Source organism: Calidris pugnax, unplaced genomic scaffold, assembly GCF_001431845.1.
Source record: "Calidris pugnax isolate Ruff unplaced genomic scaffold, ASM143184v1 scaffold435, whole genome shotgun sequence".
NCBI classification, from domain to species: domain Eukaryota; kingdom Metazoa; phylum Chordata; class Aves; order Charadriiformes; family Scolopacidae; genus Calidris; species Calidris pugnax.
Genome location: NW_015091240.1, coordinates 3,536,659 through 3,563,602, shown reverse-complemented (window position 1 = coordinate 3,563,602; position 26,944 = coordinate 3,536,659). Strand labels below are relative to the sequence as shown.

The 26,944-nt window shown below is 39.4% G+C and overlaps 1 protein-coding gene across 1 annotated transcript in view; it reads left to right on the top strand.

The window, feature by feature from the left end:
• The first annotated feature begins 2,549 nt into the window (after positions 1–2,549).
• The window catches only part of LOC106898629 (mucin-5B), a 45,092-nt gene continuing 20,697 nt past the window's right edge, over positions 2,550–26,944 (top strand). Inside the window, exons 1-21 of the mRNA XM_014959943.1 lie at positions 2,550–2,642; positions 4,344–4,599; positions 6,052–6,166; positions 7,535–7,622; positions 9,586–9,719; positions 10,110–10,335; positions 11,106–11,231; positions 12,014–12,131; positions 13,321–13,459; positions 14,067–14,168; positions 15,166–15,235; positions 15,484–15,621; positions 16,341–16,505; positions 17,364–17,458; positions 18,948–19,074; positions 22,096–22,348; positions 23,360–23,412; positions 23,800–23,900; positions 24,199–24,350; positions 25,809–25,947; positions 26,694–26,804. Of these exons, the coding sequence (XP_014815429.1) occupies positions 2,561–2,642; positions 4,344–4,599; positions 6,052–6,166; positions 7,535–7,622; positions 9,586–9,719; positions 10,110–10,335; positions 11,106–11,231; positions 12,014–12,131; positions 13,321–13,459; positions 14,067–14,168; positions 15,166–15,235; positions 15,484–15,621; positions 16,341–16,505; positions 17,364–17,458; positions 18,948–19,074; positions 22,096–22,348; positions 23,360–23,412; positions 23,800–23,900; positions 24,199–24,350; positions 25,809–25,947; positions 26,694–26,804 (2,790 nt within the window). The 5' untranslated portion in view covers positions 2,550–2,560. The remainder of the gene's footprint in view (positions 2,643–4,343; positions 4,600–6,051; positions 6,167–7,534; positions 7,623–9,585; positions 9,720–10,109; positions 10,336–11,105; positions 11,232–12,013; positions 12,132–13,320; positions 13,460–14,066; positions 14,169–15,165; positions 15,236–15,483; positions 15,622–16,340; positions 16,506–17,363; positions 17,459–18,947; positions 19,075–22,095; positions 22,349–23,359; positions 23,413–23,799; positions 23,901–24,198; positions 24,351–25,808; positions 25,948–26,693; positions 26,805–26,944) is intronic.

Below are 26,944 nucleotides of genomic sequence, written 5' to 3'. Positions count from 1 at the left end.
ATCCCAGATGTCTGGTATTACTTTCTCTGCTGAGTGGAGCATAAGTGGATGGTGGTTCAATGAATTATTTGTTTTATTCTGTCTGTTCCTTGGACACAGTTTATACACGTGCTGTTCATGTTCTTCCAAGACCCATAAGTGCTAAGGGGGGCTTTCAGGGGGAAATCAAGCCTTAGCTCATCCCTCCTGCCCACCCTGGATCTCCCCTGAACCACTCCACATGCAGAAGACAAACTGCAGTGGACAGCCTCATCGTGTCTGCTATCTAAGGACTACTTCAACCTGAAGGTTATCTTTGGCAAGTAGTTCATATGTGGCTCCTGCTGCTTTTGTGCTGCCCACTGGGAATAAAGGCATTTTTTTCTAGGGTCAGGAATCATACTCCTAGAATCCTATTCTTCTTTCTGCTCTCATACCAATATGAATGAAATAGGTGCCTTGGTTGCCTGGGTGGGAATGGGAAAGGAAGATTTTTTTTAAAAAAAAAGACTATCTCAGCAGAGTTTGCATTTGCATTTGGATTTTGACACTAGCCTTGATGTGGAAATATTAATAAGGTGCAGCTTTCCATCTTTATCCTCGACTAGGCTCTCAGTGTCTGTGATCTACTGGCCTGTGTGCTTTTTCCCCTGCTCTTCACATCCCTTCCCCACACCTGCCATTAACATCATTCTGTGGCCTGGACAAGAACTCAGTCTGAAAGTTACCAGGGGAATCTGCTGAATTTGGGTGTTACTATTGCGCTCTATTTGATTTCAGATGAACCTCCTGTCTACAATGTCATATTCTTGTAGTTTATCTTGTTATCTACTAGGTATTTCGCTGGTTTACTTTGTAACTATTTGGGTAGAGATTAACAGGGAAGATGTGTTAATTAAAAGAAAAAGCAACAGTTACCTATTCCTTCTGTCACGAGTGCAGTAAAGACTGTCAGTCCTGTATTCCAGCCAAATGGCAGGGCTTCAAGAACAGACTTTACCTTCCAGTAGTGCCCTGCCTCAAGCGCAACTGACAATGGAATTAATGGAGCACGGACAGTGGGAATAGGGTAACGTGAACTCATGTTTCATGTAGTGCACAATGCTCTCACCCACTAGCACGGGATTTTCTTGAGAGCAACAGCAACAGCAAATCTTTATCTGGCAGATGTTTGTACCTGAAATTCTGTAAGCCACTTACTAAGCAACTCATAATCGTGTAGCATGAACAGCTGAAAGAAGCAGTAGGCCAGCTTTAGGACACTTTGAAAATGCTGGAAAGCTTGGTTCTCAAGGACTAGTTTGCTGCCTGCCAGCCAGATAAAAAGGCATGCATATTCCATGTCCAAGAGTTCACGGACAGAGTTGAGTTGAGGACTTGCAACAAGGGTGAAACCCAAGTCCACTTTAAATTGTATTTGTGCCCTCTTACTACTGGCAATCATTCTGGCACTAGTGTATTCCCAAAGGGGCATGGAGCAGTTGAAAGTGTGGGAATGTCTGTTATCCTTGTTTGGTTTGTTGGGACTAGGTGAGAGACTTCCTTTGTGTTGGGGCAGTTCCCTCATGGCACAGATAAGGTGAAGAAACGTTAGGTCATCTTGTGTCCTCAAAGCAAGTAAATCTCTAGAAGAGACCTTAGGGTTACTGGCATCAAACATCTGTGCAGAACTGTCCTACAGTGGAATGTATGGAGCTCATGACTGAGCTCGCTGGATTTTTTTATGGGTATGTGACAGGGTATTAAAGCACTCTGATACCACCAAGCGACCTTTTTCCAGTAGCGTAATTTAGGAGGTGAAGGAATGAATTGTGGTGCACTTTTTTGTGAGACTTGGGCTCCCTTATGCCGTTTGGAGAAACCACCACCTCTGTGTGCATGAGGAATAAATTAACTTCCCATGTCTGACTGGTGCAATTACTGCATTTGTGCAGTAGAGGTAAGAGGTTTGCACTTTGTGGATTAGTCATTCCTGGTCTATTGAAGCAGTAAATCTCTGGCCTTTTTTGTAAGGCATTTTGGATACACTTCTTAAAGGACATTGCTCTCCTGCCAAAATTTTTTACTCTAAACCCGTACATTATGACTGACCTTACAATAATTTTTTGCTCTAACATTTAGAAGTCACCATCAAACTAGCAGAGGCAACAAATACTTCTTCTAGAGCTGGGGAACTGTGCTGATGTGCAAGCCAGAGAAAAGCTCTGAAAGAGGGCAATAATTGCTTGTTACCAATCAGATGTTATGAAAAAGAAAAACTACTGTTGCCAAAGAAGAACCAACACTGTAGGTGTGGGGGGTGGGTGAACCTATATTTTAAAAAAGGAAATAAAATGAGGACAGCTCTCTATCTCCACATAAAGCAAGAGAGAACTGGATACTTGTCTTGTCTGGAAGACAGGAGGTTGCTGGGTGCTAAACATGAACTGCTGAAGGAAAATTGAATGAAGCTCCACCTTTCAGGTACGCTGCCATCAATGTTTTGTTCTCACGCCAAATTCCTGGACTATAAAAATCTGCCTATAAGCCAAGAAAAAAACACTTCTGTGGAAGGATTTCCAAGTTACTCCTTCATGGCAAGATGGAAATAAAAAAGGGGAGGTCATTTTGGATCTTCTACCTACTTTGGAGTTGTTGCAAAGGCAAAGAACCAGTTCAGATAGGTAAGAAAAAAATCCAATTTTCAGATTATTTGCTCACATATTGCTCTACGTAGGTGACAAATAGAATTGTCAAATGAAAATGTGCAACATATTTATATAAGAGCTGCAGGCATGCCAGATACTGTTTAACATTGTACATTTTCATCCTTAATGTCAACCATTTAAGTTTTTTTCTTTTTTTTTTTTCTTTCACTGCCAGGTAGTTTATCAACTGTTTTTTGTCCTAAGTGATTAATCTTTAACAAGAGATTCTCTGGATGCAGTTTGCATTGTAAAAATGTGGTGACATCCTTTTCAACACATTTCACATATATTCTTTATAGAAGTGTGTTACCATAATGCCTACTAGGCTTGATCAGTATGAAATACTGCATTAGGAGTAATCACATTTTTTGTGGTCTGCTGCACTGTTACCTCCTGGTTTGGTTTTGAATGTCTTAGACTTTTTCCAGCTGCTTAATACACAAACAATTTATGTGACAGTTATTGCTGTCTTAGTAATTCTAGCAGCTCCACTTCCAAAGATAGCCAAAATTTCTCATTTCCCCTCATCATAGTGTAGAAAAGTACTAAATTACCCTACTCCACTTTAGTGCTGCAAACATCTATGGCAAGATACAGTGCCTTTAAACAGTTATTTCTGTAAGGACTTCTTGGCACTTGAGTTTGTGTTGCACATTTCTAATATCAAGATCTGAATTTTTCAGTGTTCCCCTGCTAGTTCTTACGTAGGAATATTTAATAATCTTTTGGAGTTCACTGAGTACATTAATGACTGTTGTTGATTTGATCTGTGATGGATGTTGCTCTATGTTGATTTTCCTAAATGTGCTACATAAACAACACAAAGGAATTTGCCCATTTTCATTTGTCATTCTTTCAGATTGGCCTAGAAGAAATGCTAAAAGCATTTTGTAGCAAGCATAGCTTATTAAGTTCAAGGTGATTCATATCAGCTTTGTGCAGCTTGGTGGTATGAATACTACTTTCTGAGGTGATGTCTTATATGCACTTAAAGTGCATATCAATACCTTCGACAGATGCACAATTCAGAGGTCCAAGACATGAGTTTTGGTTGAGATGAAAAACAAGTAGCTCTGAGCTGACTGCTGAAGCTGGTGGCAGCCTCAATTGCTGAGATCAGCAACTGCTGTTTTGCTGTATAGTCATGCCACCCGCGATTTCTCCTGGAAGGGACTCAATTCAAGAGTTTGGACCAAAGTCTTGCCTGTCTTAAGAAACAGGATTTCAAAATTAGAAATGAGGTTTAGGCAGCCAGGATGAGATTCCCCTCACTTCACTTTAGATATCTACAGTATGACTGTATCTGCAGTGTAAATGCTCAGAGGTGCCATCTACATTGGCACCCTCAGCAACCTTTATAGAAAATGGAGAGAAACATGCAGTCTTGGAGCATCTTCTTCTAGGTAGATATGTAAGGTAGGGAAGCTGAACCTCTTCTCCTTCTCATTGTTAACTTCAAAGAGCTTGGGATCATCCACTCACAGTGGAGGTATCTCTGGCATGGACTTCAAAAGTTCAGTGAGATTAAACTGCTTCCCACAAGATAGTATCTTCTAGGGGTTAACATTTTTGCCCTTCAAAATCTCTCCTTTAATGTTTTGGTTTGTTTTTTTAAAAAAGCAAAGCGCCTCATGTGGGGTGAATTTCTTAGCTCCCTTCCTATGATTCTTTCTTTAGTCCAGGTCTCTACTGTCAGTAGGAGTGAATGTGCCACCTGGGGCAATTTCCACTTTCATACATTTGACCGTGTTAAGTTCACTTTTCCTGGAACCTGCACATATGTCTTTGCTTCGCACTGCAATGACAGCTACCAGGACTTTAACATCCAAATCAGGCGCAGTGACAAGAATAGCTTCCTGATCTACTTCACTGTCACCATTGATGGAGTGATTTTGGAGGTGAAGGAGACAGGCATCACAGTGAATGGGAACAAGTGAGTAAAGACCATACTGTTGTTTCCTTGTGCAGCAGTTTTATTGCTCTTTATTAGCAACAGGTGGTCTGTCTAGAAAGTGGTCCTGTTCTGCAGAGATGCAAATATCTGTGTATGGTAAGTTCATGGCACTTTGAACATGGTATTGCAAAGATCCCATGTCATACAGGTTAAGGAAGCAAAAAGCATGTAAACTACATTCTCCCAGGGATTAACACCAACATATTAAGAAAAAGGCAATGAGAATGCTGTAAAAACAGAAGCTTTAGGTTTCCTTAATGTTGCTCTGATTTGAGAGGGAGGGGTGGAGGGAAGGAGATAAAATCAGCACTTTATTTATAGATGGTTTTGATTTTGTAGAAACTGTATTTTTTTCCTCAAAACATTATTTCTGTGGTACTAACCCTACTGCTGCATATTGCTGTTCAGGAACAGATGGTCCTTTTAGAAAAAAATTTTCTGATTCCAGATGAATTAGTCTAGAAAACTGCACTGCTTTGCAGATCACAGCTTGCCTTGGTGCCTTGTTGCACAAAAGACAGAAGTTTCAGAAGTCAAAATCCACACCTTCAATTCTAATCTGAAATGAACCAGAAATCAAACTGCAAATAGAAGGGTAAAAATACTCCGTAAGAAAAAGTTCATGTGCAACAGTAGCTGAAAGTTGTGCACAATTTCAAGGGCAGCCCGCATGAGAAGTGCAGTGGCCTGCTCCCAACATACAGGTATGAAGGCCCAAGGCTAGTTTGACTCTAGGAAAAACCCTTACAATCTTGTTGGAGAGAAAATTGCAAGCATGTGGGCTGTCTTCTCTTGATTGCCTTCTAGAAACAACCAAATATAGACAAGCATCTATAGCACTTGTAATTATAGTAGCTAAGCCAAGATATATCTTCTAAATCAAAGGGACAAGTAATCTCCTATCTTTTAGCCATTTTCTGATTTTCTAAGTTTTTCAGGTGAGATGAAAAAGTAATGTAGGTCTGAATCATGTCAGTACAAAAGTAACAAAACAGACCTCTTTTCATGCCTCTGTGAATCCCAGATGTCAAGGATAGCCTGGAAGGTTGATGAGAACCTGCAGTATCCTCATGTGGAAGGCTATTTTCCCAGTGTTGTGATCTTGCTCCTTAAAACCTTATGGGTTAGGTCTTCAGGATATGTAAACAAACATTGGTATCAGTCAAGTGGCTAATGTAGTATTGACACACTCATGACCAAAATGCGTTGTGTTGGGGATTAAGGTTGGTAAAAGGTCACATACCTAAGATCACTGGACAAGGTTATCATACCTAAATTTAATGCATTGTGTGAATGAAGACTGACCATGAAAAGAACGTCCCTATGGCTCATTTAGCTCCTTTTGACTCTACATTTTCCTGCTATATCTCTGAGAGGATTTGAAAAATCTCTTTTTTCAATGCAATCTGTTTTATTCCCTCCAATTTACAGGATCCCCATGCCCTTCAGCTTGAAGAGCATCCTGATTGAGGACACCTGTGCTTACTTCCAAGTCACTTCCAAGCTGGGCCTGACGCTCAAGTGGAACTGGGCTGACACTCTCCTAGTATGAACAGCCAGTTAGTTGTTTTTCTCTTGGTGAACCTTATACATGATGAAAAGCAGAGCTGGATGCAGGCACTGTGTTGATATAAGACATTGTTGGGCAGAGGTATCAGTGTATCTGTAAGCTAATAGGGACATACCAAACTAGATAATACTTTCATGGGGCAGGGGCTCAGAGTCACAACACCCAGGCATTCCAAGCTAATGTTATGTGACAAAAGGTGCCACTGTTAACCCTGGAGATACTACCTCTGCAGTTATTTGCTTCCTCCATGGGGCACTGGCAGCAGTACAGCTTGTCCCTCCAGCTCTGACCTGTTAGTTACCCTCTGCCTTGCTGCACATCTTGCATGGGAAACTAATATGTGTGGCCAGTTCAGACCTTGGCCTCTCATTCAAAAGCTTTGCTGTGTGGGAGTTCCCCTCAATACATCCATTCCAAAATATTCTCTTCTGCAACAGTGTATTTACACTCTTGGGCAGAACGCTTAACCTCCACAGTCAGAACCAAGATTAAATAAATGAAAGCTGTCATGTTTTGCAGTTCAGAGAGACAGAGTGAGGGTTGAGGGTGGGTGAATAGAGAGAAAAAAAGATCAGGAAGCAATTAAGTTGTATTCAAATTCTGATTTAATGAATTATTTGCTTCCCCCGTTCCCCTGTACTAAGCAATACCTGAAACGTTACAGGCACCACCTGTAGAGTGGACCCCATTTTAGGGTGACACAATTGTGCAGAAAGCACTGCCTTTTTTTGGTGGACCTGAGTGATGCCAGTACTACCCCTGAAACATGTAGGAGTGATTAGGTGCAATAGTTCTACCTAGCAAGGCAACAGGCTAACCTGGCTCTTTATCCCCCTGAGTATGGGCAGAATGAGTTACACTGGATAGATGAATGCCTACAAATGCTATAAAGTTTTCCGTTTAGCTTATGGACTAGAAAGCCTTAGATAACAGCTAAAAGCTGACCAGAAGCTGCTTCTTCACAGCATCCAGCATGTGAACACAGTTATCTAACCTGCCCAGAGTGGAGCCATGGTACCTTGCAAGAGCTATCATATGTCTATATACCAGTGTCTCTATACTGGGAAACGCTGGTCCAAAGATTAGACCAGTATTCAGCATGCTTTGGTTAGCTGTTTAGTTGGTAGGAATGACAATTGTTAGATGATTATCTTTCCATTTAAACTCTGCCTGTCTTCAGGTAAGTTTTATGTCAGGTTTGTAACAGAAAAGGAGACTGCTACAAATTGGTAATGAGCATTTCTGGTCCTCTGCTTTTCTATTGTGAACCGCTTTCTAACGTATGCTGATGATGAGGAGAAAAGCCTTTAAATTCTGAGTTTCCTCTTTGCTTTTGTTTTGTAGCTGGACCTGGAAGAAACATATAAAGAGAAAATATGTGGTCTGTGTGGAAACTATGATGGTAGTGAGAAGAATGATTTGGTTTTGGATGGTAGGCCATGAACACAGCATATTCCACATAGAACAGAACTGTTAATATGTGACACAAAACTTTGTATTGGTTTTCTCTATGCAGGGTTTCAGATTTCCTGATAGACGCTCTGAAATGCATGAACATTTCTATATACAGGAGATGTATTTTAAGAGGTTCTGGGATGATTTGGGTTCCTCTGCTGTTTGCGTACTTGCAAGACTCTCAGACATCTTTGACCCAAACTAATTGCCTGGCTATCATGCAGCAGTGCTGCTATGTTTCCCACAGACAGTAGCAAACTTAAAGGAACTTCAGTTTCAAATGAGGCATGAATGCATTTTCTGTCCTTCCATTTTCATCATTTTACAGTTGGATAACAAGTGTGACTCTTTATGCCTCTGTAATGAAATGAAAGCATCATCACTGAGCCAGATATTTCACTGAGCATCTCTGCAGAAATGTGGTGCCATCCACTGACACCTTCACACATTGCACTGAAATGGAAAGATGCTAACAAAGCAAACAGCTGAGGCTACAGTCCTGCAGCAGGTTATATGAGTGGAGAGAAACCTGTGTCCTGGGGTATTATCTACAGCACTGAAGCCAAAGATACGTCGTCATCCCTTCATGCAATACCTGGGCTTCTTAAGTCACCAGAAAAATATTGTTGCTATTGTCTGTTGATTTGGTCAAAAATACCACATGTAATGGTAGATTTCGGGTTCATTTTTGTATTTCATATTAAGCTTTTCAGCTGCATCTCAGTCATGTTTCTGCCCTTTAATTCACAAACACAGTAAGTAAAAACAAAAGCTGGCTCAATTTTTTTCTGAAGAGTTTCCTATTGAGAAGCTTTGCTCTAAGGAAAATAGTCTCTTATTTTATGCATCTGGTTCCACAGATAACAGGTTCCTACACTCGGGGATTAGGTGGCCTCCCATGTCCGTTCTTTCTGCTCTGAACACATCTGTCTCCCTGGGCTGAGCAGGGAGCAGTCAGTCTGGCTGCGTAGGCTAAGATCCACTGCATACAAAAGCCCAAGATTTCTTTTGAGGAAGAAATTATCAGGAGAAAAATCCCATTTCTGCATGAGTAGCTCTTCTTGAAACTTGATTCTTGATGTTCTTTAATGCCAATTGAGATCCTTGGCAAATCATGTGGTTACAAGAGCTTGGGGCTTTAGAAGGATTTCTGTTTCCAGAGAAGCTAGTTGTAAAGCAGCTGAAAACGATGCTTTTGTGGAGGTCATTCTCTCAGCCCCACACTTAGTTAAGGGACTGAGCCAGTATAGGAGAACAGACTTGGTCAGAAATGTGTCTATTAAACCTTTAAATAAAAAAAAAAAATAATAAAAAAAGAATGGCAATTTATGCATACTCTCCATAAAAATATATGAATTTCTAACTTTTTCAGAAAGATTTCTCACAGCCAGGATCAAATTTCTGGTAATGCTTTGGGAAAATACACCTCTTCAACTAGCGTGTTGGTTACATTCATGTATTGCCTGTCTTCCTCCTGCTCCCTCTTCCCATCTTCTCTAGCATGTAAAAAGTAATTGATTCCCAGATGATTGCAAGCATATGCAACTAAGGCTGTACTTTAGGTTGTGATAGTAGAGGGCAAAGTACAATTTATGACCATTACACATGAAAATACAAAACTCTCTGAGCTCAAATACACTCATAATGAACAGAAGTCTTTGGAATTGATGAGGTGCAATGGAAAGGTCAAGAGTCTCTTGTGATTATAAATGCCCAAGCTGACAGCAAGTCTTGATACAAGCGTGCCAGATTCCTGGCCCTAGCTCAACAGAAATTATATCAGGCTGTCATCCTCTGTAATGTGGATGCTGTGGCTAAATTTGGGCATTTAGTGAAGAGCATACTGCCTTAGAGCCCAAAGATTAAGTACATCTTTATAGCCTGTTAATTGATCTAAAGAATTGCAGGAAATTACTCAGATGCATCTGGGGATTTTGCAGGGTATAAAATGCATCCGAGGCAGTTTGGGAACTTTCACAAAGTAGAAGATCCGTTAGAAAAGTGTGCTGATGTGAGTCCGGATGACCACACTGGAAGACATCCTAGAAGGGAAGACAATAGATGCAGTAAATACGTAAGTATATGTGTGGTGAAGAAGTATAAACCCACCTGAACTACAGCCCTGGAGAGACTGTGTTGAAACAAGTATTAATTGCAGAGCATGCACTGAACTGCATTTTTCAGGAGTCTACCCATGAACCTGATCAAAATATTGATCTTATAGATGGAAGAATATCCTATTTTAGTGTTAAAAAAATAGATAGTTGGAAAATGCACAACTGAATGACAACTCCCAGTCCAAGCAAAAGGATCTCATGACAGAAAGTTAGACTGGATAATCTCTGGAGGTCCCTTCCAAGCTGAATTATCCTGTAACCCTGGAATTGTGTCATCAAAAATTGAAATGCACATCCATAAACCTGAAAGTCGATAAAATGTCAACTATTGCTTTTCTTTTTTACAGAAAAAAAGATGCAAGAAACTTATGTCCCATTTTGGAAACTGCTCCAAAGTGGTTGCATTTGATGACTACATAGAGACCTGTGCTGAGGATATGTGCCACTGTGCAGTTAATTCTTCTCACTCTGATTTGGTTTCCAGTTGCATATGCAGCACTTTAAACCAGTTCTCTCGAGACTGTGTCCTCAGGAAGGGAGACCCTGGGGAATGGAGAACCAAAGAACTTTGTTGTAAGTAACCACTGCTCTGGAGATTTCTTTCAGGTTAGATAAATACACCTGTATTCTGACCCCAGCAGAGCAAAGCTAGGAGTTGTGTTAGCTACTGTGAATCTATCTGTAGAAACACTTTGGCAGAAACATTGTTAATGGAAAAGCTTCTGCAAATTTAACTTGATTTTTCTCCTTAAATTAGAATTATATCTTAATATTGCCCCCCTCCTCCTTATGGCTGTTTTCTCCAGTTCTTTTTAAAATTTTACTGTGCACAGTTAACTCATAAATAGCATCGTTTTGAATGTTGACATCTAATCAGAAGTCACTGAGAAATCTAACGTGTTTGCCCTTAGCTTATCCTGTACTTTCATATTCAGTTGCCACAGCCACCAAGAAGGACATCACTGTAAATCCAGGGGGAAGGTTACAGGTAGTTCTCCCAAACTGCTGGTGTGGATTGGGATAGAAAATTAATGCAAATATGACTGATGCTTCAGGCAAAAATAAACTATTATGACTCCATAAATGGTTCCAGTGTCCCTTGCTAGTATCATGACTTCAGCCAACCTTGAGCTAGTAAAATAATGTGAAATAACTCGTATTTCCCAGCAGTACTGTTTTCTCCAAAGATGAAGTGAAAGTGACCATAAAAATTTCATTAGAGGTTAAACAAACATGACAATTCTAGATAAAAAGTTTTGCAAAAAAGATATGGGGGAAAGGAGGAAGAAGGGATTGGGTATAAACACATCATTAACATACCCCATTTTCATTTGGTCTTGCAGATCAGGAATGCCCAAACAACATGGAGTACATGGAGTGTGGAAACTCCTGTGCTGACACATGCACTGACCCAGAAAGGAGCAAGATCTGTAAAGCCCCATGTACAGATGGCTGTTTCTGTCCTCCCGGTAAGGCGGTTCACTTATTCCAATGGGTAACACGTATCGAAGGAAAAAGAGGGAGGTTATTCCCTTTGAGTTAGTGGCATATTTTTTTTCTTTAACATTTTACACTGAAACCAATGAATAAAATGTTTCTTCTGGCATAATTTAACAACTTGCTTCTTGGAAGAACCAGATCTCTAAAGATTCAAGATCCTGACACTTGCTGGGAGGAGGGAAGGATTTCTAAGAGGGCCAGATTTCTAAGGACTAGACAGAAGAAAATGGCACAGATGTGAAAAAAGGAGAGGTGTTCTCTAGACAGTAAGAATGCAGGTGAAGATGTCTAGTGTTGTGCCTCCCTGTTATGAGGCTAGATCTTGCTGTAGCTGAAGTCACACGTAATATAAATGCATTGCCAGGGTGCATGTGTAACTGTGCACATGAAGTAGAGGCTGAGATTTCTGAGGCTGAGAGTCTGATTTCTGTTAGACTCACTGTTAGAAAAGGATGGAAACTGTCCCGCATGCTTGCAATCTGGCACTTGATAATCCTGCTTACAGTGACAAATTCCAGTAACATACAGAGATATTCTTTGGGTTTTGCATTGCTTTCATTTAAGCTCTAGTAAGAAATGTTTTCCATCCGTTAACACCTGAAAGGGCCTGGTGTAGTGTTTTCCTTAAAACATATCCCATTCATTTACAGAAATGCTGAACAATCCACAGCTTTTTCCTTACCCTAATCTTCCTTGACGAAGTTTCCCAGACTCACCAAAGGAATATTAACTACCTAATGTGTCTGAACAGGAACTATCCTTGATGACCTCGGTGGCAAAAAATGCATCCCCAGAGACAGCTGCCCCTGTATGTTTCAAGGCAAAGTCTATTCATCTGGAGGGACTTACTCCACTCCCTGCCAAAACTGGTACTGTTGCGAACTTGACTGCACTAATAAGGCAGAGGCATTTATTTCAGAACATTGTTGAGTTGCATTGTGTTATTTTCTCCTTTTTTCCCCTATTCATAACATTTGTCTTAAATGTTAAAAAAATCTGGGTCTGAAGTTCAACAGTACAGGAAAACTTAGAGGTAGTCCTCAACCTCACGTAGTTACTGCCCTCACTTGGAACTGCCAGCAAGAGTCATACCTTGCCAAGCAAGGAGTTAATGAGTTACATTTCCAACCACCTCTAGATCTACAGAAGGCTGTTTCAAGGCCTGGATCTCAAAAGTCCCAATCCTTGAAAATGATTTGACTTAGGAAAAAATCCTGTAGCTTGGACCTGTCTCCAGTCTGCACTAGTAAAAGGTGATAAGACCTCAAGTATATTTTCCTCAAAACAGTTTTATTTCTTACTTTGACATCCACTTAGTGAATGAACAGTCATATATGTTATTTGAGCTCCTGTGACAGCATCATTTCTTGACCACAGGCCTAACCTTTACTATAAAGAGGAATGAAATATGTGTGGTACACGGTGAAGTGTAGGGCAGATGTTCTGCATACTTATTTGGATGGAATATTTCCTGCATTTTGAGGAAATCTCTTAAAAACCTGCAATTCTGAGTAGCTGAACTTGATGGGCTCTGAATGGTTCCCATCCAGCTACATCCTCACTTAGTTCTCACAAAGCCAGAGCTAATGTAGCTGAGCTGTTCTCTTGTGTGCACAGCTCTAAGAATTTTAACTGCTCATTATCTCAGGTCCTCCATAATTAGTTACTGAAATGTTGCATCAGCAACTTGCTGAACAGTTGGCTCAATAGCATAAAATACTGCAAAAGCCTGCTTGAAGAGGCTCTTTCTTTCTTTAAAAAGTCAAATAAAAAATTTAGGCCCCAAAACACATTTCTTGCTTGACCAACTCAGTGTCTCTCTGAAGGAGCTAGTTCGAAGCCCAACTGCAGTTAACTCTCTCCTTGAGAGGCATTCAACCTTCACACTGTAAGGGCCTAATATAAAGTCTTCCTCCTACAGGGATTTAATAAGCAGCCAAAGAAAGTTAAAAAGACCAAGAGGGTGTCAACTGTGCAGATTCAGATATAAATGCTATCTCACCTTTGCTTCTTTTAAGCTATGTTTATTCTAACTGCTCCTTTTTGGGTTTTGTACAGCACTTGCAAAGGAGGCCACTGGAGTTGTATCTCTCTTCCCTGTTCTGGAAGTTGCAATATAGATGGAGGATTCCATATAACAACGTTTGATAATAAAAGATTCAATTTTCATGGCAACTGCCATTATGTCTTAGCTAAGGTATGAACAATATCACATTTCACTCCTAAATCTCCTGAGTAGCATGAGGCATTAAGCTTTGCTGCAGCTTTACACGGCTTAATTTAATTAAATGGCAACAGTCCAGCACAGCACTTCAACATATGCTCAGTTTTAAACACTATAAATTTTTCCATTTGAAATGGATTGCAAGTCAATTTCTTGATGCTTAGCATCAAAGTTTGCAGCTTCAAAGCTTCAAGATAGTTTTACGCCTTTTTTTTTAATGAATTAATTTTCTTCTTGGATGCATTAATGTGGATTTAAGCACTTCTCCTGAAGCTTTCATGCATGACTGTCAAAAGGAAGTAGAGGAACAAAAATTCCTGCAAAAGGATTTAATTCCAGGTGACTCTCTGCAAAGATGTGATCCACACAGGCTACTAACAAGGAAACAGAGTGGAGAGGAGAGGCAGTGAATATTATTGATTTTGGCAATGAAATAAAGCAGTTTGCAGTTAGAGATTAAATGCTCCAGTTATTTTATTATTCCATTTTAGTTTTTCAGAGACACCTTTTTTTTTCTTCTAGCTCCCTGCCTGTAACATGCTAACAATGTCTGCACGTCACTTTTCTCATGTCTTTTCAGAATACTGATGACACATTTGTGGTGATTGGAGAGATCATCCAGTGTGGGACATCAAAGACAATGACTTGCTTAAAGAATGTATTAGTCACACTAGGAAAAACTGTAAGTAACTTGCTTTAATTAATGACACACAATATGTCACTTTTATTTAGGTTCAAAGACAGGATTTCTCGAACACAGTGGACTCATTTTGATCTCTTGCTGTCCTGAGGCCTCAAGATTAATATCAGCAGATGATGTGGTGTGTCATATTGGTTTTGTTCTACGAGAGTTATTTCCTTTTCAGTTCTTTTGGGTTCTGGCTTTTCTATTTTCTTTAGAGGCAGATGGCTAAAAATTATCTTTGTTGACTCTCTTTCATGACATCAAACTTTTTCACTTGTTTCTTTTTGAAAGACTGATATTTCTCCAAAAAAAGATCCCCTTCTTTTTACAACAGTTCTGAGCTCTGAGGTTTTTCCTAATGTAAAGAATAAAGTACCTGAATTTTCCAAATGAAGACCAGAGGCTTCTCCTACTGAAGATTATGCCATGATACAAACTGAATTGAGTAGATGCTGAGTAAAGGGCTGGTATTTATGCACTCCTAAATTTATACAGATTTATTCTGTCCACATGGTATTTCATTGGTCCAGTCCTAACCTTGCTAGGAGATCCAACATCCTAACCTCCTTCTATAGTCAATAAAGGAAGAGGGGGATCTCCAAAGAACAGGTCAGCTGATCTGCAGTATGAGTTTTTCTGGAGGGGTCTGTATCCCTCCATTGACTACTGAGGGAGTTTGAGTCAGATATCTCTCATTTGGGGTATGTTATATTTCTAATAAGATGGATCCAAACATTTCATGTGCAGTTCTCAAAAAGATAACTAACCTCTTCGATATGTGAAAGCACTCAATCATTTTTTTATTTTTTGTTATGGCCTGGAGATTTGCTCTGCATTACTGTATGGCATCCAGACGCTGACTTACATTGACCCCAGAGATGATGTTTTGAAGACGTTACTTAATGCTTGATGAAGCTTGTCAGGTTGCTGTTGCCTGTCTCCTGCTTTCACTACTGTGGGCTTTTGTTGTTTGTTTGTTTTTTTTTCATTGCAGACTATAAAAATATGTTCCTGTGGAAATATCTACATGAACAATTTCATTGTGAAGCTGCCAGTAAGCCAAGGTAAATGTCCTTCTTCACTTCTTACCCAGACTGGCCTACATCTATTTACAGAAAGATTCCTGCTCCTTCCTCTGAAAAGAACATGATACTGCTCATTGTTAGGTTATCTGACTCGGGTGGTTACTAGGTCTGGATTCCCTGGGAATTCCTGCATTATTCTCAATGCACTGATAAATGGAAATTCCTGTTTACTCAGCTTCATAAAGATTTGCAGGTGCAGATATTTTTTTTCTTTTTTTCCTCTTTAGATGGCATCACCATCTTCAGGCCCTCTACTTTTTTCATCAAAATCTTGAGCTCAACTGGTGTACGGATTCGAGTGCAAATGAAACCTGTAATGCAGCTCTCCATAACAGTTGATGATTCTTATCAGAATCGCACATCTGGTAGGACACATCCTGCTTTTTCAATTTGCTCTTAAACTGGGTTATAGCTGCTTGTCTATCACTTTAAGTGAACAAATTATTTGATTTTATGTTGACTTCGGTATGTTAGAACCCCTGATTAAATCTATAGCCTTCCCGAAACAAAACATTGTCTAAACCCTTCAATTTGCTGAAGAAAATTAGATGATCTCTGTAACGTTTAGTGTGTGCAAGTCTTTTAGACTCTATTTGTAGAAGCAGGCCTTTATCAGAGACTTGTGAGATGCAGACTAATTTCTTGGTTTTGCCAATCTCCTGTTTACATCAGTTAAGGTTTTTGTGCTTATGTTTTCTATTTGTGTAATGGGACTACATCATCTGTCTCTGACCTGTTTTCTTTTGCTTTTGTGATTTCCTCTGCTTATAAGCCCTTGGGGAAGGCACTTCTATGTCTGCCAGTGTTTAATGAATCATATTTAAGCAGCTTCTTCATGCTATCACTAAGTGCTACTGTAATGCAGAAAAATAATAATTACACTCTAAAGAAAGGGTCCTGTCTGATTTGTGGGAACATCAGGAAGTTTCTGAAGGAAAATGGGCTTCTCTCAGGTGAGGTCCATTATAGAGCTTTATAGAACTAAGAGGGTTCATCTAGATTTTTCCACTCATGTAGTGATTTCTTTTCTTTTTTTCTTTTTTCTTTTTTTTTAAATTATTTTTATTTTTGCCACCCACACAAGGTCTTTGTGGCAATTTCAATAACATCCAGACTGATGACTTCAGGACAGTCACTGGAGCTGTGGAAGATTCAGCTTCTGCTTTTGGTAACTCATGGAAAACTAGAGCCAGCTGTTTTGATGTTGATGACAGCTTTGAAGATCCTTGTTCAAACAGTGTGGATAAAGGTAGCAGGCTTTTCATCCTTGGATTATCAGTGCTAAATAATTTTCACATGATAGATAACCAAAAAAGCTTTTGAAATCTCATAAACATGAAAAGCCAATGCCTTTGAGGCTCTTACTAGAGAGAACACATTGGGTTTTGCAGATCTTTAAGGTGACAGCTTTGCTTTTAAAACTAAAAGACTGCTCTGCTGGAGAAAGAGCCAACACCACCTTCACTGATGACTTTAAAGCACATACAGCATCAATGAGAACAGTTTAGGTTTAGGGCAGAGCATACTTAGTTGGCAATATTTGGGCAAAATCTTCATCCAACCTAGACTGTTACAGTTGTGCTGAAGTCAAAATGAATGTTACCAACACTACTGACTTCAGCAAGCGCTGTTCTGTACTAGGAGCACTGGCGGTTTCTCATTTTGACTGGGTTTGGATATATGTAGTATTAAGACTGTGCTCTCCAAGGTATTGCCACATGTAGTTAAAGCTGCAGCTCATAGCCACACAGCTCACTGATTATTACATGCTTTATGTTGTTGCTTGACTACACAGAACTGCCTGACTGTAAAGAATTAGAAAAGTTTGATGGACAATTATGAAAATAAGGAGGTTTTGCAGATGTTCTGGAAATCCATCCACAGTCATAATGTTAGTACTTGAAAAGTGAAACCTTTCTTTTAGGGAGATGGCTGGTCACCCATCCAACTATGCTTATCACCTTGATATATTAATATCCCATATTTCTTTCTGGCATTATTCAAACACTTTAGGACATTCTAGTTCTGTGTGATACCTGGTAAGAATATTGATTCAGATAGTATGTGGTTCAAGTGACTATGACAATAATATTTTTTCCCACTTCAGAAAAATTTGCCCAGCATTGGTGTGCACTTTTGTCTAACACAAGCAGTGTGTTTGCTGCCTGCCATTCTGTTGTAGACCCTTCTGTGTACATGAAGGTAAGGCACTGGTCTAAATGGATGGTTTAATCTATTTTAGAGACTGATCTGCCATGAAGGTATTCTGGCCTAGGGGAGCAAAATAGGTTACAATAATGCCTGTTTGCAAAGAAATTCACTGACTCTGATAAGAGAAATAACAAAATGGGAGTTTATGCAAGATACAATGGGCCATTTTGGCTGAAGCCCTGAAAATAATTAAGTGATTGCCACCACTGGCAGCTCGGTTGCATGATCCAGAAGCAAAATAGGAAAAAAATGGGTTTACTGTTCTCAAAAACTCTTTCACTCTTTGAAAAGACAAATCGGTGTTTCTATGTGGAATTGAACCAAGAGTTTCTTCAGCCCCTCTGACTTTGTTTTAACTTCCTGTCTAAGGGGAGAATATATACTGTATTTACTTTGTTTATATTGCATTTATTACTGTGGAGTCATGTTAGTATCCTTGTATTTAGAATGCCCATAAGTACTCTTGTTGTACAGGTTTATAATGCTATTGAGGAAGCTAGCTGAGCTAGAGAGTTGCCACATATATGTGAATTGTGAAGAAGTTTCTGCAAACAAGCAGAAAATTTATGTAGAGGGTGGGTATGATACAAGTTGCTGATAATATACCTGAGCCTGAACTTTTGCCTAAAATTTAATATACCTTCAGGTACCTTAAGAAATATGGCTTATCCTTTACCTCTCCAAAGTTTCCCTCAGAAAATATGTCTGCTTGAGAATTCACGTTAACTATAAGTAAAATATGAATTTGAGATTTTCAGTTAAGGAAAAGTAATAACCAGTTTCTTATGGATATGTCCATTATTCCTGCTGATCTCATGAGATTTTAAACCATGATTCATGGGAGCATTTTCCACAACATCAGTAATGGCAGGATAAGTCACCGTCTATGCAGTATGACCCTACTGCTCTTGAGCTTTATCTGGGTTCTTCTGTCCAGATACCTGATTAAAATAACTTGATCTTTAAATCCCCTTTATACTTACCTAACTTGTTCTTTAGATGTCATTACATGTGATTCCCAATTAAACCATCTCCCATTATGCACCTGTCATTTGATTTGATGTATCTTATCTACACACTAGATGGATAGACAAGTGCCAGTCATTGCTGTGCAATATTTTCAGTTCTGCATATATTTTGACATGTCCTAGATAGTACATCTCATGGGAGGCTGGTATAGACATTTCTTAGTGCTTTAATGAACTATAGGTGCCCTTATCATCCTTACTATTCATCTATTCATGGGTGTTAGACATATCATCATTGCAGTTTCATGACAGGAACTGATTTCTTATTTCTCAGGTTTGCATAATATTTTATTAGCATACATTTTCTCTTAGAAATATTAAAAATTAAGGTTTATTGGTAATAATACCTTTGCAAAAATATATTCATTGACTACTTTTTGAATTGCTATATGTTTCCCGGTTTCTTCTGTGAGCTGGGCATAATAATGCACATGTCCTTTTCTGTCCTCTAGAAATGTATGTATGACACCTGTAATGCTGAGAAGAGTGAAGTTGCACTGTGCAGTGTGCTCTCTACTTACTCCAGAGACTGTGCTGCAGCAGGCGTGTCCCTGAAGGGCTGGAGGCAGGGCATCTGTGGTATGCATCCTAAAATACCTTGGGTTATGGGGGAACAGCTTCAGGAGAGTAGGCATATATTCTATAAAATACTTCATGTGTTCATGTGTACTTCAAGCTCTTATAATGCATGTTCCTTGTGTGCAGTATTAGGTGAATACAGTACTCAGAGAAGCAAAAGAGTATAAGATGTGTTAATCAAATCACAAGTAGTTGCAATTAGGTTAGTTTTGAATACATGGGCCTCCCCATGTATTTTAATTGTGATACCTTTGTTGTATTTTATCTCAACCTTCTTATCTCAGACATTGCCCATACAAATGCTATCACTCCCATTAATTGCAATTTTCCATCTTACAGTAAAATAATAATGTATTTTAATAAATATGTATCAGTGGTATCTGAGAATGTGAACATGTTTAAAGGCATTTTCAGCTCAGGACTACCTAAAAAATTAATAAATGTTTCTTGGACATGAACATTGTCACTAAATTCTAGGTTCTGAGTCTCTACATATGCATATATTTTTCTTTGGCACTACCATAGTTTATTATGAGATGGTATCAGAGCTGAGAATAAAACTCAGAAACCCCTGGGTCCTGAATTTTACTTCAATATTTCCATATTTTCATTAACGATCAGATCGTTCAAGTGAGATCTGCCTATATCAATATGAAAATAGATGTGTATATATATAACACATCTGAATAGAAAACATTACAACAATTATTTTTATGCAGCTTTGATGAAGCTGTGATCTATGTAATTCCCTGACTTAAAGACTAGCTGGGACATTTAATAGAGACAAACAATGTAACTGGTAAGATGCTTTTTGAAGGCATTTAAGATTGCAGTAAGAATTTAACAGTTTAACAAACCTGTGCTGAAATAATTCAAAGGGAACAACACAGTGTAGTTCACAGCAAATTATCCTAGAATCGTGTTGATTTATGTCCTAGGCACAGTCCCTGTTTATTGAAAGCTTTGTTATCAACATAGAATTACTGACATTTTTTATGCCAAAGCAAGACTGTTTTGCAGCAGGGGTTAGACTGAAGTCGGTGGACTCATGACTTAGTAGGTAATATTGACTCAGTGCAGTAACCTTGGGGAAAAAAATGCTAATGGCTTAATCAGCAGGATCATTTTAGGCCTTATTTAAGAATAAGTAATCTTTTGGGAACATGCCTGTGATAAGATTGAAGGTTGTGCTATCCATGAGTGAAAGAATAAATGGGCCAGAACAGTCACTTTCAGTGATCAGTCCTGTTGTGGGGGTTGGAAGGGCTCTTCCAGCTCCTGCAGCTGTGTTCAGCTGTGCCAGACTGCAGGCTACATCCAAGGCTGGTTATAATCAAGGCAGATTATATTCTAAGGGGACGTCTGCACTGCAGTCAGTAGAGCGTATGAAATAAGTAAATCCTACCAGCTAACTGTTGTCAGTGCCTGTATGTGACACGATCTTTAGCAGAAGCTCGAACCATTACTGGTGTTACCGGTTATCCAGAAAACCACTGGGGTTAGTAGACTCTGCTAAATCATGGCACTGTTTTTCTAGCTCTCCTTGTACAGGCTAGCTTGAAGCTATCTTTGGTATGCTCGTGTTCTTTGCACTTATGCCTCCGGTTGTGATGTATGTAATCTAAGGTTACAAATCAGTGATCATGAGTACTACAATCAAATAACCTTTTTCTTACCAGGTCTTTCTTTCCTAAAATTCATCCCTTTCTTTTATGAAAAGTTAAAGGGAGAAAATAAACACACTATTTCATTGCATTCATAACTAACCATCGAGACAACCATTCAGGTACATATGACGTAAACTCATTTTCAACATCCTTATTAATAGCTTTCTTATTTGGCCTATTTTGATTTACCAGTTGCTACATCTTCATAGGATGCCTATAAAGATGGAGAATATGGCCTGCCCGATTTATACATGGGGTATTGTGTCTGCTCCAGCTAAGACCAGGAAACCAACTGGTTTTTATTGCTGGAGGTGGTGGTTTTGAATGTGTACACAAACCTAGCACACTAACTAATCTAAGAAAGTGTACTATGGTCATGGACTGGAAAACCATACAGGGATTTGTTTAAGCATGAAATCTATTGTCGATAGGGTGATAACATTGCTTCAAAGTTGATTAGCACAATTGCCCATGAACAACTCCTCATACCTTCTAGTACATCTACGTGTATGAGAGAAACAGCTGTAGGGTTAAATCTGCAGATGAGTTAGAAAGAGGCAAAATGACTAGATTACTAATTCTCTTTGAGTTTCAGAGGATTCTGGCTGCCAGGCTTTCTTGAAAACCACAGTCTTAATGTGGGTGATACTTCCGTCAAATTTTTCTCTCATGCCAATGGATCACTACTGCAGATTTTATGGCAGAGTTTTGAAGGTATTGTTTCTTTGTAGGCTGTAAAAATTAACCAACTTTTCACTGTCTTGCAGAGCCAATTGAGCTCTTTGGATTTCGGTATTTGACTGTTTGGTCCACTGAAAGGTCTTAGAAACTGTTGTTTCTTGTTTCTCCAGAAGATAGCAAGAAGATCTTTTCTCTAAGACATGTATGAGAATTCAAACACACTTTCTTTGGTAGTATCAAATGATTAGCAGATTTCCTTGGCACTGCTCATTTAAGATCAAAATTTTCCCCTTGCAAAATATGCTCCTTTTTTAAATTATTCCCAGCCAAAGAAATCATTAGTAAAGGACAGAAAATTAATTTTTAACTACAAGGATAAGTCAGAAGTTATTGGTTTTAGTTCTTGTCATAAGAGAAATTGTACAAATTTAATTTTTAGTTATTAATACTGATTCCCTTATTCAGCCAAGATATTCCCTGCTGAGCATTTCTGTATTCAGTGTCATGTAGTTTAGGCTATGTGAGCAGACTTCCCCCAGATCACTGAGAGACAAGGTCTTCGAGTTTAAAAAAAACCACATTTATGGCTACCAACATGCAGAAAGCTGCCTTAACAGCATGAGCAATGATTGCACAGAGAAGGCCATACATCTATTTTATTTCTCTTGCAAAGATCCCTCTGAGGAGTGTCCTGAGACTATGGTTTATAACTACAGTGTGAAGTACTGTAACCAGTCTTGCCGCTCGCTGGATGAACCTGATCCACTGTGTAAAGTTCAGATTGCTCCTATGGAGGGCTGTGCTTGCCCTGAAGGGACCTACCTCAATGACGAGGAGGAATGTGTAACTCCAGAAGACTGTCCTTGCTACTACAAAGGCAAGATTGTTCAGCCTGGCAACTCCTTCCAAGAGGACAAACTGATGTGGTAAGCTGTTCCGATGATGCAAATGCTGCATACCTGGGTAACACTGGGGCTCACTGGGGAAGTCCCTGCTCTAATCCCTGAATGGTGTCATTTTAGTGTAAGGAATAATGACAAATTTATCCTAGATTGTACCAATGCAAATATTCCCCTGGCAGGATGTGCAGCCACAGCAAATGTTAAGATTCGACTTTCCTGCTAGCAAACAAGAACCTGAAAACATGTTAAGCATCTATAATCTATCTTTATGCAAAGTTCATTGTTGTGTAAAAAATACCCATATGCAGTGGGTCAAGTTTTCTAGAAGACAGGGAGCTTGGGGGAATATCTGGCTTTGAAATGAAAAAGCAAAGTAAAAAAACCCCTGCAACACACGATCATGTAGATTATTTTAAAAATAAAAATGGTCGAGGAAAAAGCCCCAAATATCAGTTTTTAAACTGAGTTTTTTAAAGAGAGAGAAATATATTTTGGGGAAAATACTGAAAATAACATAATTAATTTGCATCTGCAGTGAAAACTGTTGTCATTTTCTCATCTTCAACCAGCTCAGGGCAGCAATGCAAACAAATACCAGAGGAAGGCTGTTTTATTTAAAGAATTTATTTGTATCTTTAGATGTCTACATATTATCTCTTTCTCTCTTCCAACTCTCATATTTTTTTCTGAGGATTCTAGACTGTTTTGTAAACACAGATTCATTTAGTAATTTGAGAGGTCTCTTAATACAGTATTAGTCTCATCTCACAGCGTGGAAAATAGATGCTTAAGAAAAACTTGATTTAGTGAAAACACACAGTAAACCAGTGGCAGGTGAAGGAAGAGTATTTAAGAGCTGGGTATCTTAATATTCTTTCTGGGGATGGTAATTCATGTATTTGAAACTAATAACTATACCAAATATTAATTTTGGTAGGAATTTGTTATTTGTGCATCTAGTGAAGTGCCTTTCTCTTGAGTGAGAAAAAAAATGTGCAAAGAGCTGATGTGTTTCATTTTATGGAATCTCTTTAGCAAATGCATTCAAGGAAGATTAGACTGCCTTGGAGAAACTGTCCTGGTAAAAGGTGAGATTTTGTTAAATAATGGCAATATAATGTCAGCTAGTGTTTATAATGTTTTTCTGTGTTATCTCTCACTTTCTGTAGCATTTTAGTATTCTGCACATTTTTGTCTTCTCCCTGAAATGTGCTGGTTATTGATAATAGTTGTCTGTGTAAAAATGCAACCAGACTTGCTGAATTCTTTAAAAAAGGAAGATATTTCCCAAAGCTTAGAAGTTATCTGCCTCCTTCTCCCCACAGTGATGGTGGGCAGAAGCAAAAGCTGATAGAAACTGTAAACTGAAGACCCATGCTGCACTCTGAAATGCTCCACTCTGTTTTACAATTGCTGGCAGCATTCTCATTGCTTTCACTAAATTACCTTCCTGAAATGTTTTCTTCCTCCTATAGATTGCCCAGCTCCTATGTATTACTTCAACTGCAGCTCTGCGGGTCCCGGTGCGATTGGATCGGAGTGTCAGAAAAGTTGTAAGACACAGGACATGCACTGTGTAAGGACTTCACCTCCTAGCAGGAGCATGGGGCAACGTGATTGTGCATGTATGATTGTCCTTAACAAATGCTGATGGCAACACATTACACTGTTCACAGACCAACTCCTTTACTAATAACACAGCAGCTATAGCTACCCGCATAGCTGTGATACTTGTCGTTTGATGGTTACTAACTTCCAGTTAGGAGATTTTAAAATAATCCAAAAGTTTGGCATCCAGAGATAGCACCTCTGCTGGTTCCCTGTACTTTCTGTGCATTAACAAGTTGCTTTGTGCCGTATCTTTATATATGCAGTATGTCACAGAATGTGTTTCTGGCTGCATGTGTCCCGATGGGCTGGTACTGGATGGCAGTGGAGGATGTATTCCCAAAGATCAATGCCCATGTGTCCATGGAGGACGCTTTTATAAACCTGGGGAAACCATCAAGGTGGACTGCAACACATGGTATGTTATACCAGGGAGTCTTGTTTTATAACAAAGGCTGTTAAAATTGTCAGTGCATAGTGTGCCTGTGAGTCAGGATGTATTTTTGAAGCCTGCCTCTTCATCAGTAGAGCCATCAGGCTTCTAGGAAAAATAAAAGGGGAAACATTCTATGATTCTCTGATTTTCTCTTTGCAATATGCTGCATGAGCTTGCACTTGGTGAGAACAAGTACCAAGATCTTCTGTCAAGTGATTTACATCCTTTTCTGCAAACTGTTTCCACACCAGCTTTAGACCAACCTCAGCAGGGTTGGTCTGTGGCTGGTCATTCTACAAGAGGGAGTTGAGTCTGTGTCCACTGGGCACTCCGGAAAAGAACTGAATTTAGAGGAGAGAGGAATAACAACCATCTTCCTGTGACTTGCAATGTTTCCGGGTGCGTAGTTCTCAAATAAGATAGATGAACGCTCTAGTTGCTCCAATTGCTGCTATAACTCTGCCATAGACTTCACTGTTATTACTGATCATGGTGGGTCAAATGCTTTGAATCTTTACCCAGTATTTAGATAGGAAGAGACTGTATGGTCCTGCCAAGAGCATGCACAGGAAATAAAAAGCAGGAACACTCTGGCCTGATCACCACTGGTACAAGCAATCAAGTTTAACATGTGAAGCCAGACCCTGATAAGCAGTTGTTGATATCACAGAGGCCATTGAGAGGTTTTATCGCAGTGAAAGCTTTGTTTTCTTACTAGAACAGGACACACATGGGGAAAAAAAATGCAGTCTCTGTGTCAAGGGTATAACAACTAGAATTTTCTGTCTGTGGTCCCCCTGAACTGCAGGTAAAGTTTGTCAAGGTGTGGTAGGTTGACCTTGGCTGGATGCCAGGTGTCCACCGAGCTGCTCTATTACTCCCTTCCTCAGCAGGACATGGTGGGGGAACAAAATAAGATAAAAAAACAGCAGGAAGCACATGGCTTTGAGGGCTGCTGTGAGGAAAATTAACTCCATTGCAGCCAGACCAAATACACAAGGGAAGACAGGGATAATATTGGTTCACACCGCTGTAGTCAGGAGAGGAATTGACCACACAGTACCTCACAGATTATTATTCAGAAATGGTTGAAATATTCAGTTCTTCACCTTAAGTTCACCTCTGAAATCCCCACTCTCTGCTGCCAGGGGGATCTTAATGATCTTACTGATTCAAAAGGTATTTGAATAAAAAAAATAAAATAAAAATAGACAAAGTTTAAACTTGTCTTGGTAGTAAACCTGAACTTTCAGATTAGTAAGCCTTCTGATAGCATGGTCTCAGAACAGCTGAGAGGGTAACCCTGGAAGAGTGAGAGACAATTGCTTTCTTTGAAGTACTGCAAAAGACAAATCTTTGAATTACTCTTCCCCTGTTTGAGGCTAAGGGAAAAATGGTGCTTCGTACAAAGACTGTAATTCTTTGCATTTCTCCTCCCAGCACCTGTAACAAAAGGCAGTGGAACTGCACAGACAATCCCTGCAAGGGAACCTGCACTGTCTATGGAAATGGGCATTACATGAGCTTTGATGGGGAGAATTTTGATTTCCTGGGAGACTGTGACTATATCCTAGCTCAGGTATAATTTTTTTCACTTTCCTATCCATATGCTTTTCACAGATTATGTGGTAGGGTTCATTCTACGTAATTAAAGGGCTATCACATGCAAAATAGTCAACATTGATGTGCAGAGCCTACTCCTCTCCTCTTGCACGTAAAGCAGATAAAATTAGATTTTCCATATCAAAGCAAATAACTCTAAGAAGTGACACAAGAGGGCACTGTGTGATCCTAAGCGATTAGCTTCTGGCCTGGACAGCCTTTTCCTGGTGTAATTCCAGCTTCTGCAAGGGAAAGGAATTGGTGTGGTGTTGAAAAGCTAAGTCATCTCAGCTGTCCAACACTGACAGTATTCTTCTTGTGACAGAAGCACGTAGAGGTTAATGTGTGAGTCTCATATATACACAATATAATAATTGAGTGTAATGAAACCGTACTCAGTGAGACATTTTGTCATCCCCAAATTACCGTTGGTTTTGCTAATTTTAAGAAAAAAATATTTTTACCTTTTTGGCTGTGCAGGACTGGTGCTATGAAAAGCTCTTTTTCTCCTTTGCTTTTCTCTTGGAAATTTCTGGTTGAGTATGAACCTGCCACCAGATCAGCTGCCACCAGGTTCTTCTAAAATGTCTTGAGTTCTGGTGAATAAGAAAGTGACAAAATAGCAGAAGTCAGATTGGAGTGTCATTAATTTAGAACTGAAAATTTTTAAGACTGGTCTAGTTACCTGAAAATATCTAATACAATATTATCTATCTTTTTAAGGATTTTTGCCCCAATAACATGGATGCTGGCACCTTCCGAATTGTAATTCAGAACAACGCCTGTGGGAAGTCACTCTCCATCTGCTCCCTAAAGATCACACTGATTTTTGAGGTTTGCCTAAAGTTGGTTATAACTGAGGAGCAATAGTCTTGATTTTGAAGCAGTTAGTGTAGTATCCCCTTGTATTCCAACTCAGTTGCTGCTGGAGAGTACCAATGGAAGTCAAACAGTCAGAAAGCAGAGGCAGACAA